The sequence below is a fragment of the Oncorhynchus kisutch genome, linkage group LG27 (assembly GCF_002021735.2).
Source record: "Oncorhynchus kisutch isolate 150728-3 linkage group LG27, Okis_V2, whole genome shotgun sequence".
NCBI classification, from domain to species: Eukaryota; Metazoa; Chordata; class Actinopteri; order Salmoniformes; family Salmonidae; genus Oncorhynchus; species Oncorhynchus kisutch.
In genome coordinates this window covers 11,303,079-11,319,954 of record NC_034200.2, presented here as the reverse complement: position 1 = coordinate 11,319,954, position 16,876 = coordinate 11,303,079, and the positions used below count along the sequence as shown (strand labels likewise).

The 16,876-nt window shown below is 44.0% G+C and overlaps 1 protein-coding gene across 2 annotated transcripts in view; it reads right to left on the bottom strand.

Moving 5' to 3' along the window:
* acin1a (apoptotic chromatin condensation inducer 1a) overlaps positions 1–16,876 on the bottom strand; it is a 29,054-nt gene that overhangs the window by 158 nt on the left and 12,020 nt on the right. For both annotated transcript variants that reach the window (XM_020462727.2, XM_031806351.1), the window contains 10 exons: positions 5,328–5,385; positions 2,986–3,031; positions 2,700–2,842; positions 2,393–2,533; positions 1,973–2,159; positions 1,575–1,828; positions 1,216–1,323; positions 793–1,087; positions 611–711; positions 11–447 (listed from right to left, as the gene is read on the bottom strand). In XM_020462727.2, coding sequence (XP_020318316.2) covers positions 139–447; positions 611–711; positions 793–1,087; positions 1,216–1,323; positions 1,575–1,828; positions 1,973–2,159; positions 2,393–2,533; positions 2,700–2,842; positions 2,986–3,031; positions 5,328–5,385 — 1,642 coding nt within the window. In that variant the 3' untranslated portion in view covers positions 11–138. The remainder of the gene's footprint in view (positions 1–10; positions 448–610; positions 712–792; positions 1,088–1,215; positions 1,324–1,574; positions 1,829–1,972; positions 2,160–2,392; positions 2,534–2,699; positions 2,843–2,985; positions 3,032–5,327; positions 5,386–16,876) is intronic.

Sequence of the window (16,876 nt, the reverse complement as noted above, 5' to 3'; positions counted from 1 at the left end):
ATATATATATATATATATATATATATGTGTGTGTCAGTGTGTGTGTGTTGGTCCTCTGTAGGGTCTTAGTTCTAACAAAGTACATGTAGTGATGGGGAATGGGGGGTTATAAGACAGTTTCAGCCACACCAATTCCCTCTAGCGTCGTCTGTCACGAGGTGGAGGATCACTGCGGCTGTGAGAGCGTCTGCCCACCCCTGCACTGTTGCCCCCTGGTCTGCGGTGGCTGCTTTCTCTGTGTTTGTCACCCTCTCTGTCTCGGTCCCTGTCTTTGCCCCTTTCCCTGTCTCGCTCTCTGTCCCTGTCCCCCTCGCCTCTTTCGCCAGATGCTTTTATCCTTTCTTTGCGCTCTTCCTCCCTTTTCTTCTCCTCCTCCTCTTGCTGCTCCTTCCTCCTCTTCTCTCTCTCCTTCCTCCTCTCTTGTCGAGCTACTTCCCTCTGTGTAAACTGGCCACAAAGAGACAGAACAAGGGAGGATGTTAAGAGTGGATTGTGAAACATTTAAAATCAACACTTTCAACAAAACGTAAGGAAGGATATGTGGACCCCATATCATCAATAAGAAATCTTGTTCAGATAGTTGAGTTTTGTGTATATATAGATATCTGACCTGCTCTTCTGTGAGGGGGAGCCAGTATATACAAGGGGCTGCTTTGGTTTTATTGAACAGGTCATCCAGCAGTTTGGCAGGGGCTTCCTCTGCAGCTTTCTCTGGAGACACAACACAAAAAAGTGTAAACGTACAGTTGACCCGACAGGGCACAGCTCTAAAGCACCATCACCACTCTTCACCTTTCTTGTCCGTCTTCCTCTCCTTGCGCTTCCTCTCTCTGGAGCGCGATCGTCTGGGGCCCGCATCCTCTCCAGGTTTTCCGGGACCAAAGTCCCGGACCTTGTCCCTGTCCCACTCCCTCTCCGCCCGGGTCCTCTCCCTGCGCTCCATCTCACGCTCTCGCTCTGCCCACTGGTCACGCTCGGGCAGGAGAGGGGGCAGGGCCGCCCCCCGACCTCGGCCAGGCACCGATGAAGCCCCCCGCTCCTCCTCTCCAGCCCCCCCAGGGGGTGGCAAGCCTCTGTGGAAGTCAAGCTACAAACACACACACACGAGGGGGAAGGTTACCATAAGGAACATCATAAGCACTCAAATATTAGAGAACTGGGGAATGATATGCATCATCACATAGGGCAGAACTACAAGGGACAAGTTAGTCTCACCTCCTCTTGCTGACTGAAGTCCACACAGAGGAACTTGGGGTTGCTCTGAGGCCATTTCACCCCATGTAGTGCTGCACGAGTGGCCACTGCCTCCTCTGCACTAGAGTACTGAAAGAAGAGGGAGAGCAAGAACGGACATCCATTAGGAACATTGAGGCTTGCCTTAGATAAGACACAGAAAATAGAAAACTGTAGGAGGAGATCTGAGCTGCATCTAAAATGACACCCTATAGTCAAGTGCACCAGCTTTGACCAGAGCCTCCTATGGCTGGTTAAAAGTAGTGCACTATATGGGGAATAGGATGTCAGTTGAGACGCAGACCTGTATTCAGGACAACGGCAAGCAGACAGAGACGTACGGTGACGTAGCAGTGAGATTTGATCTTGTCGATCCAGAAGCCGTCCTCCAGCACGGTGCCAGTCCTGCTGAGCAGCTCCTTCAGCTGACCCAGGGTGAACGGCCGAACCAGGTTGGACAGGTGGACGATGTTGGACACTTTGCCTCGTGGAGGAGAGGGCTGCTTGGCCGTGCGGACAGGGTCGTCTATGGTGATGGACACGCCAGACTTCTGCTGGCTGATGGAGCGACGGATCAGGGTGTCACTTGGGGTCACTGAACAGATGAGACCAGAGAGATGCATCAACCTGATAACTCACAACATATCAAAAGGCTAGAATCTAGCCCAGGGTTATCAGAGGTTTTGAGAAATCTGACAAGATAATTAAGTTGATCTTTAAATTTGGATCCATCTATCACCTGTGTTCATCTCCATGTCATGGATGGGGGGAGAGGGAGATTGTGTCTCCATGGAGTCTCTCTGGAATGAGTCGTCCATCTTCTCCTCTCTGTCGTTTTTAACCTCCACTCCATCCTCTCTGTCCTCCATGTTCTCACTCCTCTTGGACTCCTTCGGTCCATTCTCCTGGGTCTCGGACAGAACCACCTACATACAGTACATTGGAAGTGGGTGGGGTAGAGGAGGCGGCACACAGATGTTTTAAGACATTCACAATGTAATACGTTTGGGTCAATTACGAATGTTAGCTGTTATAGTAAATCTTACTTTAACGCACCTTTATAAATGACTGCCGCAAAACCAATTTCCAGTAATACATTATTACTTCTTGAATCAAGATAAATGTACAGTCCACAAAACAGGCGAAGTAGAACCCTGACCTGTGTGACCGTGCGTCTGATCTTGAAGTCTTGCTCGCCCTGCTCCCTGTCCTCCTCTCCCCCAGAGAGGTGAGCTTCCTCTGGGTGCAGATCCACCACCGCCTCCTGTCCTGGACTCAGCCTGATGTCTGGGATCAGAGACTGGGCAGCGCAATCAATATATTACAGATGGGAGAAGGCGAGAAGCTTCAAGACTCAACAGATAGTAAAAAGTTAGGTTAGTATTCATTATCATGCTGTGTTTGGATAGATGGTTTGTAATATGTACAACAGTATATTTTGCAGTGTAGTGACGATGATACTGTACCTTCAGAGAGTCTGTGGTGATGCTGATGGATGGTTTCTTGGCTGTGACCGCAGTGCTGGAACCCCACCTCCTCTTCCTCCCGGGGCCGGCCCCAGACTCTGCCTCGCCCTCTGCACTGACGACACCTGGAGAGGCCTTGCTGCCTGGAAGACAAAGGATGATTGCACAACTGGCCAAACGCGAACGTAAGCACCTCATCTATAATTGTCTCTCACCCACACGCACAGGCCAACTCAACTAAAAACGACGTCTACCTACTGAGCCGAAGAAAACAAAGTATACTCACTGCTCAGGGAGATCCTACGGGCTGTGAATGCCTTTGGCGTCAGACTCTGAAACAAAAATAAATAAAACACACCCAGAAGTACAGGTGAAAGGTGAGAGGCAGAGATGGAAAGGTGCATAAACAGATTAGAGGGAAGACAGGACAAGAGAGAAAGTGTGGGTGAACAAGGGAAGAAAAACTAGATGAGAGAGACTGCTACTCCAGTCTAGGTCACTTTCCATCCCAACATATTAGTCAAACAATGAATAGCACCAGTAATATTGAATCTCAATAGCACACTGCAGTGAGCAGACAGCGGGTAACATCTTTGCTTGGTCTCAAAACAGTGTGCATGGCTTTAAGATATGTAGTAATATTAATGACTGGGGCCCAAATGTCAGTTTATGTTTGGTGTAGAAAGATGTTCAGGGATGGAGCCACAGTCTCTATCACACATACAGAAGGACAGATAGTAGCCTGATGACAATACTGCAGTTTAAATTCCATAGAATTAAATAGCTCACATTTCATTTCACTTTCATAACTACGAGGCTGCCAGGATTACTGGGCCATAAAGCAAGACTATAATACTGGGTGGTTTACAACAATATTCATTCAAAAACATCAGTAGCCATAAATATGTAAACTAAATCATTTGACATCTATGTCAGAGTCAATTCCCCCATTTTAGGCTAAAAGGAGGGAGTCGACTGAAACTATACATTTTCTAAATATTGTGCATTTCTTTGTAGAAAATAACATTGAGAAAAGTACTACTTATTCCCTGGTACCACTGACACCTGATCCTTACTGGGTTGGATATGGCCCAATCTCGACTGCATGTACTGTATCTAGGCAACAAGGGTCCAATCAAAGGTGGTTGTGAAGTTTGGGTGGAAATCTGACAGCTGGTTGGCAGGATGGGCTCTGTAGATCAGTGGGGGTGGGACTTGAGTGGCTTTTGGAAATGTATTGGGGTCAAGTCCTTAGCGCTTAAGCATCAGTCTTTCAGATCTTTGTCATGCTTTTCTGTTGGGATACTGCCTGGGTGAGGTTTAATGGGAGATGGGATAGTCAATGTTGAACAAGAGTAACTCCAAAAACTAGCAGGGGCATAGTTCAGCAGACAGTCTGTTGGGTGCTAGGTAGTAGCAAAAGTACCTTTTCCAGCCAACAATCAGATGTTTGGTAGTGAGTCCAAAGAAATGCTGAAGACCATTGAGAAAGGTATCAAATGTCCGAGATCATGACTTTGAAAAACAGCCACGAAGAGAAGACCCAAGCTGTCCTCACGACTCATCAGGTTCATTTGGATCTCATTCTGAATAGGCGGAGAACACCCAAAATGTCCTTTCTCAGAGAAACCGTTTAGTCCAGAAAAAAAGATTGACCAGTTAAAACGGTCCACGCAAGTCCATTGAGCAGCACATTCATCTGTAGGTGGTGAGAAGAAAAATGTACTGCAGCAACCCCGTTGGAAGCCATCCACAGGCATGTCATCGAAGGATTTGAAACAGTCTTACTGAGTGTCGGCCTCACCTCCCCTCTGACCCATTGTGAAGTGAGGTTGTATGTGGCCATACAGGTGGTGTATGAGCCAGTCGCTGGTGTTAGAGACGAGATCAGTCATCCTAAACCCTCAGCCCATTAGTCCAATCAAGTGCCATCTCCGTGGCAACATGGCCTTTGTTGCCACAGTTGTCCCACTGCAGTGCAGAATCAGGGGCCTATGTGTGGGATACCCAGGGCTCTTGGGGACATTGGAACAGGTGCAGCAGTAGTAGTGGCAGAAGTAGTATGCAGGTACCATTAGGGGCAATGGAAGAGGCATGAGCACCTTTATAACAAAGCAATCAATGGGGTTTTAAACATCAGCCACAGTAAGCATCTCCCCTGCTGCTTCTGTCTGAGACAGCATCAGCAAAGGGTCAAAAACACAGCTAAAATTGTTTGTTTTTTACTAGCTCATCAAACCTCTTAAAAAAGGGTCAGGTTAACCAAACCAGTAAGTAAATATTACAAATAACAGATTGTTACTTTTCATTTAGAAATGTTTGAAATGTGCTTCTTATTTCTTATCACTAAGCATTTTCAGGACCTAAAAGCACTTAAAGCAAAATTGAAACGAGAGACATAATTAACGGGAGAAGATGGAGCACGGATGTGCCCAATATCACAACCTAAAAACTATGACCAAAAACACCCCATTTCTAATTCCTAACTAAAGTGTTTAGGTTTGATGGCTGACAACTGGAGGGAGGTCGCCTCACAGGTTGGCCAGTGACAGTCCAAGCCCGGAGCACACCCCTCTTTAGAGAGCCATGGTACAGTGAGGATGTCCCAGTGTTCCTCCGTGGCCTTACCTCCTCACTGCTCTCAGGAGCCCGCTCAGGCTCAGCCATGGCAGCCTCCTTCACCTCCCTATGGAGAGAATGAAAGAAATGAAGAAGAGGAGTGATGGAGAGATAGAAGGATGAAGAGACAGGAGGATAAAGAGGGGGTAAAGTGTGGTTCCGGTTAGTTGCAAAAAGGTTTTCAGAACAATGGGGTCCAAAAATATGCAACATGGAGGGATTTCAGACTCGAGTTACACGAGGCCGTAAATTTAACTTTATTCCCCGTTTATGCACTTCTCTCTAGCATGTAGACCTTGAACTTAAGCATGAGGAAAAGCCGATACCAACAAGATACAAGTTTGGGGTGGAGATCAAAGAAATGGAGGTGTCTACAGATAAGCAGTATCCTGACCTCGACTTACAGTACCAGTCAAAAGTGTGGACACCTACTCATTCAAGGGTTTCTTTATTTGTACTATTTTCTACATTATAGAATAATAGTGAAGACATCAATACTATGAAATATCACATACAGAATCATGTAGTAACCAAAATCATCATATATTTTATATTTGAGATTCTTCAAACAGCCACCCTTTGACTTGACATCTTTGCACACTCTTGACATTCTCTCAACCAGTGTCATGATAGTCACCTGGAATGCATTTCAATTAACAGGTGTGCCTTGTTAAAATTTCATTTGTGGAATTTCTTTCCTTCTTAACCTCTCTAGGGTATGTGAGACACTAGCGTCCCACCTGGCAACATCCAGTGAGATTGCAGAGCTCCAAATTCAAATACAGAAATACTCATTAAAATAATTCAGAAAAGACACAACTATTTTACATAGGTTTAAAGATTAACTTCTTGTGAATCCAACCACGGTGTCAGATTTCAAAAATGCTTTTTGAGTCCTAATTTGAGTCCTAAGTCAATGGATACTCTAATGACATTAAAAAGAAAACTACACAAAAGAAATCCTGCTTCCTGAATGGATTTTTCTCAGGTTTTCGCTTGCCAAATCAGTTCTGTTATACTCACAGACACTATTTTAACAGTTTTGGAAACTTGAGTGTTTTCTATCCAAATCTACCAATTATATGCATATCCTATATTCTGGGCCTGAGTAGAAGGCAGTTTAATTTGGGCACGCTTTTCATTCAAAATTCCAAATGCTGGCCCCTACCCTAGAGAAGTTAATGCTCTCGAGTGTTGTCACAAGGTAGGGGTGGTATACAGGAGATAGCCCTATTTGGTAAAGGACCACGTCCATGTTATGGTAAGAACCATGTTATGCAAAGAAACCACTACTAAAGGACACCAATAAGAAGAAGAGACTTGCTTGGGTCAAGAAATATAAGCAATGGACATCAGACTGGTGAAAATCTGTACTTTGGAGTCCAAATTTGCGATTTTTGGTTCCAACCGCTGTGCCTTTGTGAGAAGCAGAGTAGGTGAATGGATGATCTCCACATGTGTGGTTCCCACCATGAAGCATGGAGGTGGTGGTGTGTTGGTGCTTTGCTGGTGACATTGTCAGTGATTTATTTAGAATTCAAGGCACATTTAACCAGCATGGCTACCACAGCATTCTGCAGCGATACGCCATCCCATCTGGTTTGTACTTAGTGGGACTATAATTTGTGTTTCAACAGGACAACGACCCAACACACCTCCAGGCTGTGTAAGGGCTATTTGACCATGAAAGATAGTGATGGAGTGCTGCAACAGATGACCTGGCCTCCACACAACCTCAACCCAATTGAGATGGTTTGGGATGAGTTGGACCGAAGAGTGAAGGAAAAGCAGCCAACAAGTGCTCAGCATGTGTGGGAACTCCTTCAAGACTGTTGGAAAAGCATTACTCATGAAGCTGGTTGAGAATGCCAAGTGTGCAAAGCTGTCAAGGCAAATGGTGGCTACTTTGAAGAATCTCAAATATACTTTGCTTAACACTTTTTTGATGATTCCATATACATGTTATTTTTCAGGTTTGATGTCTTCACTATTATTCTACAATGTAGAAAAGAAAACTCTTTGGAGACTGCTACTGTATACACAGTAATAGTTGAATAGGATGGCATTGACTAGAACACAGCATATACAATGAAATGAGTAAAACAGAATGAAAACATGAATAAAGTGACCAGTGATTCCATGTTAATGTACATAGGGCAGCAGCCTCTAAGTCGCAGGGGCGCCGGGTGGTAGCCAGCTAGTGACAGTGACTACATTCAGGGCAGGGTACTGGGTGGAGGCTGGCTAGTGATGGCTATTTGACAGTCTGATGGCCTTGAGAAAGAAGCTGTTTTTCAGTTTCTTGGTCCCAGCATTGATGCACCTGTACTGACCTCGCCTTCTGAATGGTAGCCAAGTGAACAGGCCATGGCACGGGTGGTTGATGTACTTGATGATCTTTTTGGTCTTCCTGTGACATCGGGTGTTGTAAGTGTCCTGGAGGGCAAGCAGTGTGTACCCGGTAATGCGTTGGGCAGACCTCACCACCCTCTGGGAAGCCCTGCAGTTGCGGGCGGTGCAGTTGCAGGCTGTAATACAGTCCGACAGGATGCTCTCAATGGTGCATCTGCAAAGGTTTGTGAGGGTCTTATGGGCCAAGCTACCACACTGTCTGTGTGGGTGGACAATTTCAGATTGTCAGTGTTGTGTACGCCAAGGAACCTTTCACGTTCTCCACTGCGGCCCCATTGATGTGGACGTGCTCCCTTAGCCGTCTCCTGACGTCCACAATCATCTCCTTCGTTTTGTTGACGTCGAGGAAGAGGTTATTTTCTTGGCACCACTCCGCCAGGGCCCTCACCTCCTCCTCCCTGTAGGCTGTCTCATCATTGTTGGTAATCAGGCTTACTATTATGTCATCTGCAAACGTCATGATTGAGTTGGAGGTGTGTGTGTCAAGGATCAGCAGCCCATCAGGAGGTCCTGGATCCAGCAGCACAGGGTTAAGACCCAGGGCCCCAAGCTTAAAGATGAGCTTGGAGGGTACTATGGTGTTGAAGGCTGAGCTATTGGCAATGAACAGCATTCTTCCACAGGCATTCCTCATCCAGATGGGATAGGGCAGTGTGCAGTGCGATGGAGATTGCATCGTCTGTGGATCTATATGCAAATTGAAGTGGGTCTTAAGGAAAGTGGGTGTTAGGTAAGTTGGAGGTGACATGATCCTTAAATTAGCCTCTCAAAGCACGACAGAAGAGTGCTACGGAGCGAGTCATTTAGTTTGGTTACCTTTGCTTTCTTGGGTACAGGAACAATGGTGGACATCTTGAAGTAAGTGGGGACAGCAGGCTGGGATAGGGAGAGATTGAATAGGTCCGTAAACACTCCAGCCCATTGGTCTGCGCATACTCTGAGGACGCGGCTAGGGAGGCCGTCTGGGCCGGAAGCCTTGCTTAAATGTCTTACTCAGGTCAGCCAAGGAGAACGACAGCCCACAGAGTCCCCGGGAGCTGCCTACAACAGTGGCACTGTGTTATCCTTAAAGCGGGTGAAGGTGTTAAGCTTGTCTGGGAGCAAAACATCAGCGACGTAGCTGGTTATGCTTTATAATTTGTGATTGTCTGAAGTCCCTGCCACACAAGTCTCATGTCTAAGCCGTTGAATTGCAACTCAACTTTGTCTCTGTAGTGACGTTTTGCCTGTTTGATTCACTTACGGAGGGCATAAATGCACTGTTTGTATTCAACCATATTCCCAGTCACTTTGCTGTGGTTAAATGCGGTGGTTCGTGCTTTCTGTTTTGTGCAAACGCTGCCATCTATCCACGGTTTTTGGTTTGGGTAGGTTTTAATAGTCAGAGTGGGAACAACATCCCCTATACAGTGCCCATGGAAAAATATTCAGTCACTGAGTTCTTCAGTACGGGCCATTTTATAGCCAATGTTTGTCTATGGAGATTGCATGGCTGCGTGCTCGATCTTATACACCTATCAGCAATGTGTGTGGCTGAAATAACCAAACCTACTAATTTGATGGGGTGTCCACATACATTTAGCCATGTAGTGTATATCTGATCATTTTATAAATATTCTAATTGCGTAATATGACAGCATTAAGAAAAAAATGCTCTCCCCGGCATCCCAAGATGAATGAATGGCTTTGACCGCTAAAGCCCCACTGCTTTGATTGGTGTAACACTTAATTTACTCCATGGCTCAGGCAGCCAAGTGGATACAAGGCTGTTTGGCTCATCGCAGTCACAAAAATACATTTGCAACGGTTTCTGCTAAAGAATGCCATGCTGGTGGGTGGTAACATTAAAATAAAACCCAGCTCTGAAACTAAATGTAGGCTGACATTTTTTCATGTCATATCATAGGAAAAGACACCACATTCACACAAAGTAGGCTGTTTGGGTGTCACTTCAAGCCCAAATATACTTTGACTAAAACTATGATTTATTGACTTAAAACCTTTGTGCAACATCATGGGTAAGCTCAGGCCATTGTCTTGCAGCTCAAAAAAGTGGATTTCTAAAGGTGTGGGCATTTATTAAAAAATGTAAAAAAGGAACAGATTTCCTAAGTCTGAATCGGGCCCTATGGGAATAGGATATATAAGCAATATGATAGTGTCCTGCGCATACATAAGGTCATGCCTAACAGGGTGATCCATAGAGATTGGTGTAGCAGAGAAGAGAATAGAGGTGCAACATTAGCAGCAATTTATACATGACAAAGGCACGAATCCCTTATTTGTACATTTGCTTTTTGAGCATTAATTTCCATGACAACAAAACTCAAAGATAAAATAGACCTGTTTTGTGCTAAATCAAATCCCAAAACGTATTCTATTAGAATTAATCATGATTATTATCATGTTAAAAAAATTAATTTGATATGAAATGAGGTAGGCTTTCAAAATAGTCAACACCTGTATGCTTGTGATTGCCATTCGTGCATTATCTATTTCCAATTCATGCAGATTCTGCGGTCACTTTTTTGTTGTATGAATGGAAAAGAAAAGCAGGGCATTTCGGGAATATACTAGTCAAGTGCAATCCCCTTTCACTTGGTTGATTCATTCTGTCAAGGAGCGGCACAGAACAATGAGAGCGGTGACCGAATGCCCCCCCTACCCCTCCCGTCCACATTATACACACATCAATACTTCAGACGGACAACTCTGCTGCGTCATTAAAATGTAAGAGCGCAACATTTATCGCTACAAAATTGCAATGCGTGTTAAAAAGACATGGACGTGAAACGTCGCTACAATGCAACACCGCAAACGGTCTGTTGATTAAAAAAAAAATCTGCGCCACGACGACCAGTCTTTTCTCTTCCTACCTCACGCTCACCAGCTTTTAATCCCCTCGGACAGCATTTTTACCGAACCCGGTAGACAAATATCTCGGTGAGATTAAATTATACAAGTTTTGCGATACATTCTGCTGCTGGCCAAAGCAGTGCATTGTTATCGGTTACAACCAAAACATACACGCAGCACAGCCATATTGAATTGAATGAAAAATGAGACACAGGGGAAAAAAAGGACCCTCATCTCCTCTGGATGAGGCTTCCAGGCAAATTGGCTTCCAGGCAGTCGCATGAAACGCCTGACAGGAATAGTATTAACCTGGCATTCTTGAGGACAACCCAGTGCATGGTTTAACGGTTTGTTATTTTCTTGCCGTTTTATCATTTGCGTCTTAAGCAACAATAAAACTATTAAAATGTTTAACGTTGCGTTGATTCTCAAAAGTGTGTTATTGTTGGCACATCTGAACAGTCAATCTACAGTTGTAAGGCTATACATACGTTTTATATTTTAATAAATACTGTTTTCTTGATTTAGTTTTTCCCTGTCCCCGATTTTTATAGAAAATCTACAAATATTAAAATATTCTAAGTCCACAACAATGCTTAAACCATACCAGGAGACTACTTTGGACATCTGGGAACAATCCCCCAAAATTATTGGAGGGTGTAGTTGCCCTATAATTCAATTGCGCCTAGCAAGTGTGTTGGCTAACAGCGTTGTGATTGGCTAGCAGTGTTTTTGTACTGTACAATGTAGGCTACATGTGATAGCAGAGTTCGCAAAACAAACGCCCCGCAATTGATACAAATCAGTATGATATCATTCTGCCAGGAAAAGCCTTTAGAAATGCTAATTCAAACAGTCCATGATTACTGAATTACAAAGATTAAACCATGACTTCGAAACCAACTTTTTGAATACTTGGTTTGCATACCCATTGTTTGAATAAATCGTAATTAAAAAAGCCAATTGTTAACCAAAACGAACGTGACCAGCTACATTTTTTCCACTTGCACCATATCGACTAATTAAAAATTGGTGTCACACTGTCAGGTCAAAGGGTCGCAAATGCAAGTGGTCACAATTTCAAACCCCATAACGCACAGTCTAATTTTTGAGTTTGCGCAATGTCACCGAAAATAATGGAGGCGTGCTTAATTAGCCACCTGTATTTGTATGTTTCTGATTTCAATGCCTGACACATGTAACATGAAAAACCTCCTAAATTAAATGTTTAAGTGTTACTGAAGTTTCTACCTTGTAAAACGACAGGGGAAATTCTCAATTTAATTTCGTGCTCGTTTTATTATTATGTGTTTTATTATTATGTGTAACATGATTTACATCATTCAAGTCACAAGTGTGTCCCGAAGTTGATGGGTTTATTTGATCCCCTTGCCACTCTTAAAGTTACCCTCAGTTTCATCAGCAACATGTGACAACTGAGGGTCTCTGAGCGAGTTGGTAGGGGCTAAGGGCTGGTTTGGGATTCACAAATGCACTCCCCTCCACATGAATTTGGACAGTACAATAATAATTTGGCTCCATACTCCAGCATTTTGGATTTGAGATCAAATGTTTTACATGTGGCGACAGTACAGAATGTAAACTTTTATTTTAGGATATTTTCCTACATCTGTTTAACCGCAAATATATATATATAGTCCCCCCAATTGAAGAAATATTAAGAAATGAATTTATAGTGTATTAAAATAGCCAAAGATGTAGTATTTGGTTCCATATTCCTAGCACACAATGACTACCTCAAGCTTGTGACACCACAAACTCATCGGATGCATTTGCAGTTTGTTTTTGTTATGTTTTTCCAATAGGAACTGAATGGTGAATGATTTGAGTAGATGAGACGTTTCTGAATACTTCTAAATTCATCCTGATAATTCCATGATTAAGAAAACCAATGAATGATGATGATTGGGAAGGTTACAGACTACAACAAAACATGAAACGTCAGCAGCGTACCACTGCTGGCTTGCTTCTGAAGCTAAGCAGGGTTGGTCCTGGTCAGTTCCTGAATGGGAGACCAGATGCTGCCGGAAGTGGTGTTGGAGGGCCAGTAGGAGGCACTCTTTCCTCTGGTCTAAAAAATGATCCCAATGCCCCAGGGCAGTGACACTGCCCTGTGTAGGGTGCCGTCTTTCGGATGGGACGATAAACGGGTGTCCTGACTCTCTGAGGTCATTAAAGATCCCATGGCACTTATAGTAAGAGTAGGGGTGTTAACCCTGGTGTCCTAGCTAAAATCCAAATCTGGCCCTCAAAACATCACGGTCACCTAATAATCCACTGTTTACAATTGGCTCATTCATCCCCCTCCTCTCCCCTGTAACTATTGCCCAGGTCGTTGCTGCAAATGGGAACGTGTTCTCAGTCATCATTACCAATAACAGGGGAGTATAGCATTTTTGGGGGTTATAATTTGTGCCTCTGTACGCCTTCTTATTCATGATTATCTATAATCATGGTAGTATTCAGAAACATGTTATATTGTTGCGTACAATAAAAGTGACTAAAATTACAATACATCACTCACTATTCAGTTCCTATTGGGAACAATATAATCTGAAACACAATCAAAACAAACTTGTCATTGAATCCAAGGAATATGGGACCAAATTCCAAACTTTTTACTATTTTAATACACTAGTGATGTGCGGGTTGACTCATAACCCGGCGGGCGGGTTTAGGGTAATACAATACTGTGTGGATGAAGGGCGGGTGGGTGGCGGGTGGGTTGAATAAAGAGAATTCAATACCTTAAAGAAATCCATAACTTAGGGCTTACGCACTGGCATTAGTGTGTAAGCCTAAGATTTTGGGCCTATGACACTACACAAGCCAAATAGCCTACACGCCAATCGTCAAATGCTTTTGGGAAAGAGCAGAAAACTTTTACGTCGATCCACAAGGGCAAAAATGACAACGTCAGGAGTTTAATTCAATAACCGTAAAGCTGCGAAATGGAGAGTTGAAAATAAAGATAAAGGGAGGGCCAGAAAAGCAACTTTTGGGAAAGATTTGGTGAAGTGGTAAAAAGAGTCTTATAGCAGTGTCGGCTTTGTTGTGTGTGAGGATTGTGAGAAACTATACAAATTCAACAGTTAAAAAAGACAAGGACTTCAAATAGGCCTATGGCACAAAGAAAACTGTAGCCTAATGTTCATACTGGTTAAATGGAAACTGAAATCTGGACACTGACTGTAGGTCTATAACCGGTCACATAGCATTAATATTAACTTGGGGCGGCAGGGTAAAAATCTTTCCAGTTTCTTTAGAGTTACTGCATTTTCTCTGCGGTCCCTAAATGTCTTGTGAAAGAAGCAGAGATGACAGAAAACTTTACCAATATCAATTAAATAGAATGCACTCAGTTAGCCATGACAGCCTTTAAAATAGAACGCTTGGGGCTTCCCGGGTGGCGCAGTGGTTAAGGGCGCTGTACTGCAGCTTCAGCTGTGCCACCAGAGACTCTGGGTTCGCGCCCAGGCTCTGTCGTAACCGGCCGCGATCGGGAGGTCCGTGGGGCGACGCACAATTGGCAATAGCGTCATCCGGGTTAGGGAGGTTTTGGCCGGTAGGGATATCCTTGTCTCATCGCGCACTAGCTAACCAAGGTTGCCAGGTGCACTGTGTTTCCTCCGACACATTGATGCGGCTGGCTTCCGGGTTGGATGCGCGCTGTGTTAAGAAGCAGTGCGGCTTGGTTGGGTTGTGTATCGGAGGACGCATGACTTTCAACCTTCTCCCGTACGGGCTCGGGAGAGACGTTGTAGAGATGAGACAAGATAGTAACTACTACCACGAAATTGGGGAGAAAAAGGGGGTAAAAATTCAACAATTTGTATTATTATTTAAATAAATAGAACGCTTATGACTGCACACATCTAAATATCGCACTTGGGAAAAAAACATCTTGAAGTAGAAATAAGCATTCTATTTTTACTCAATTATAGTGGCCACTATAGTAGACATCAATCAAAACCACAAAAAAACCACAAAATCACAAAACTCTTGGAAAAATAGCATTCACTCAGTCAAAATAATAATAATAATCTCCCCTCACTCACACGTTACTGTAAGGTTCAACACAACAAAAGCAATATCTTTGGGCTACACTGCACATTATTACACCTTCTGTGTTGGCATATTTGATCTCTTTCAGTACACCTGGAATACCCCGTTTAATCCACTGTATTGAAAAAGAGACTAAGAGGGTAAGTACGTGGTGTTCCTTTCCCCTCTATAGTAGCATCCAGCTTAAGGCAGGCCCATCTCCAGCTCCACTTGATCCCTGAATCTGAATTTAACAAGCAATGCCTCATTTTCACCGAATTCTCTCATTCTGAAAATTAACGACATACTGTAGAGGGAAAACATTAGTTCAGAGATAGTTAACATTTCACAAATTGCCAGGGTCATAACTTGAGGAACGGCATGGAGTCGTATTAGCAGTTAATACTATAGCGAATTGGTTAGGTTACTAACGTTAGCTCATTTGATATTGTAATGTTAGCTGTCTGACTTTATTTGCCAGCTCATTTTCACACCATAAACTCAATTATTTTATCAGTTAAGTTGGCTAATGTTGCTCAACATTTCTCTGGCTAGCTAACGGAGAACTCGATCCAGCTAGCAAGATACTTAACAATGTCAACAATACTTGTTCCACCACACTTTCTCCCTCACGTCAAGCTTTCCAAATGCAAGTTGTTTTTCAGTTACAGCTCATGAAGTACGCTTCATCACCATATCACCCCCATCTCGGTGGTAATGCTTCTCACCTACCTCTTTGTTATCGTTCAGGGGACACGCTGCTATAACTGGCAAACTGCCTTTCCACACTCCTCTGTCTTTCCAGAGTGCGTGCTGATGCTGTAACTAGCAAATTGGTTGTCTCTTCAGTTGCATGCTACCTTCTGTTGTTATGTGAATGATTGGCTGAGCCTTGGATAAACGCGCATCACTCGTTCGCTTACAGTCAGCAGTGATCCAAAGCCTCCCCCCAAACTTCCCTCATCAGATTTACACGAATCACGTAGGCGACCTATTTTGGATTCAAAACACGAAATTTCGCAGAAAGGTAACTAGTTTGCATCCCTGTGATTGTCCTTGAGTGGCCCAGCCAGAGCCCAGACTTGAACATCTCTGGAGAGACCTATAAATAGCTGTGCAGCAACACTCCCCATCCAACCTGTCAGAGCTTGAGAGGATCTGCAGAGAAGAATGGGAAAAACTCCCCAAATACAGGTGTACCAAGCTTGTAGCGTCATACCCAAGAAGACAAGGATATAAATCACTGCCAAAAGTACTTAAATGATTGAGTAAAGGGTCTGAATACTTATGTAAATGTGATGTTAGCAAAAGTGAAAACCTTTTTGCTTTGTCATTATGGGGTAGTGTGTGTAGATTGACAAGCGGAGAAAACCCCCCGATTTAATCAATGTTAGAATAAGGCTGTATCGTAACAAAATGTGAAAAAAAAGTATGTCTGAATATTGTCCGAAGGTACTGTGTGTGTGTGTGTGTGTGTGTATGCATGTATGTATGTATGTATATATATATATTATATAAACTCAACCAAAAAATAAATGTCCTCTCACTGTCAACCGAGTTGACTTTCAGCAAACTTAACATGTGTAAATATTTGTATGAACATAAGATTCAACAACAGACATAAACTGGACACGTTCCACAGACATGTGACTAACAAATGGAATAATCAAAATCGAAAGTAACAGTCAATACAGCTGGTGGCCACACCAGATACTAAGTACTGCAGTGCATCTCCTCATGGACTGCACCAGATTTGCCAGTTCTTGCTGTGAGATGTTACCGCACTCCTCCACCAAGGCACCTGCAAGTTCCCAGACATTTCTGGGGGGGGGGGGGGGGGGCGGCCCTAGCCCTCCGATCCAACAGGTCCCAGACGTGCTCAAAGGAATTGAGATCCAGGCTTTTCGCCGGTCATGGCAGAACACTGACATTCCTGTCTTGCAGGAAATCAGCCATACTGCTCGTTTTGTGCGTGGTGGCATTGTCATGCTGGAGGGTCATGTCAGGATGAGCCTGCAGGAAGGGTACCACATGAGGGAGGAGGAGGTCTTCCCTGTAATGCACAGCGTTGAGATTGCCTGCAATGACAACAAGCTCAGTCCGATGATGCTGTGACACACCACCGCAGACCATGACGGACCCTCCACCTCGATCCAGGCCTCGGTGTAATGCTCATTCCTTCAAAGATAAATGCAACTCCGACCATCAGCCCTGGTGAGACAAAC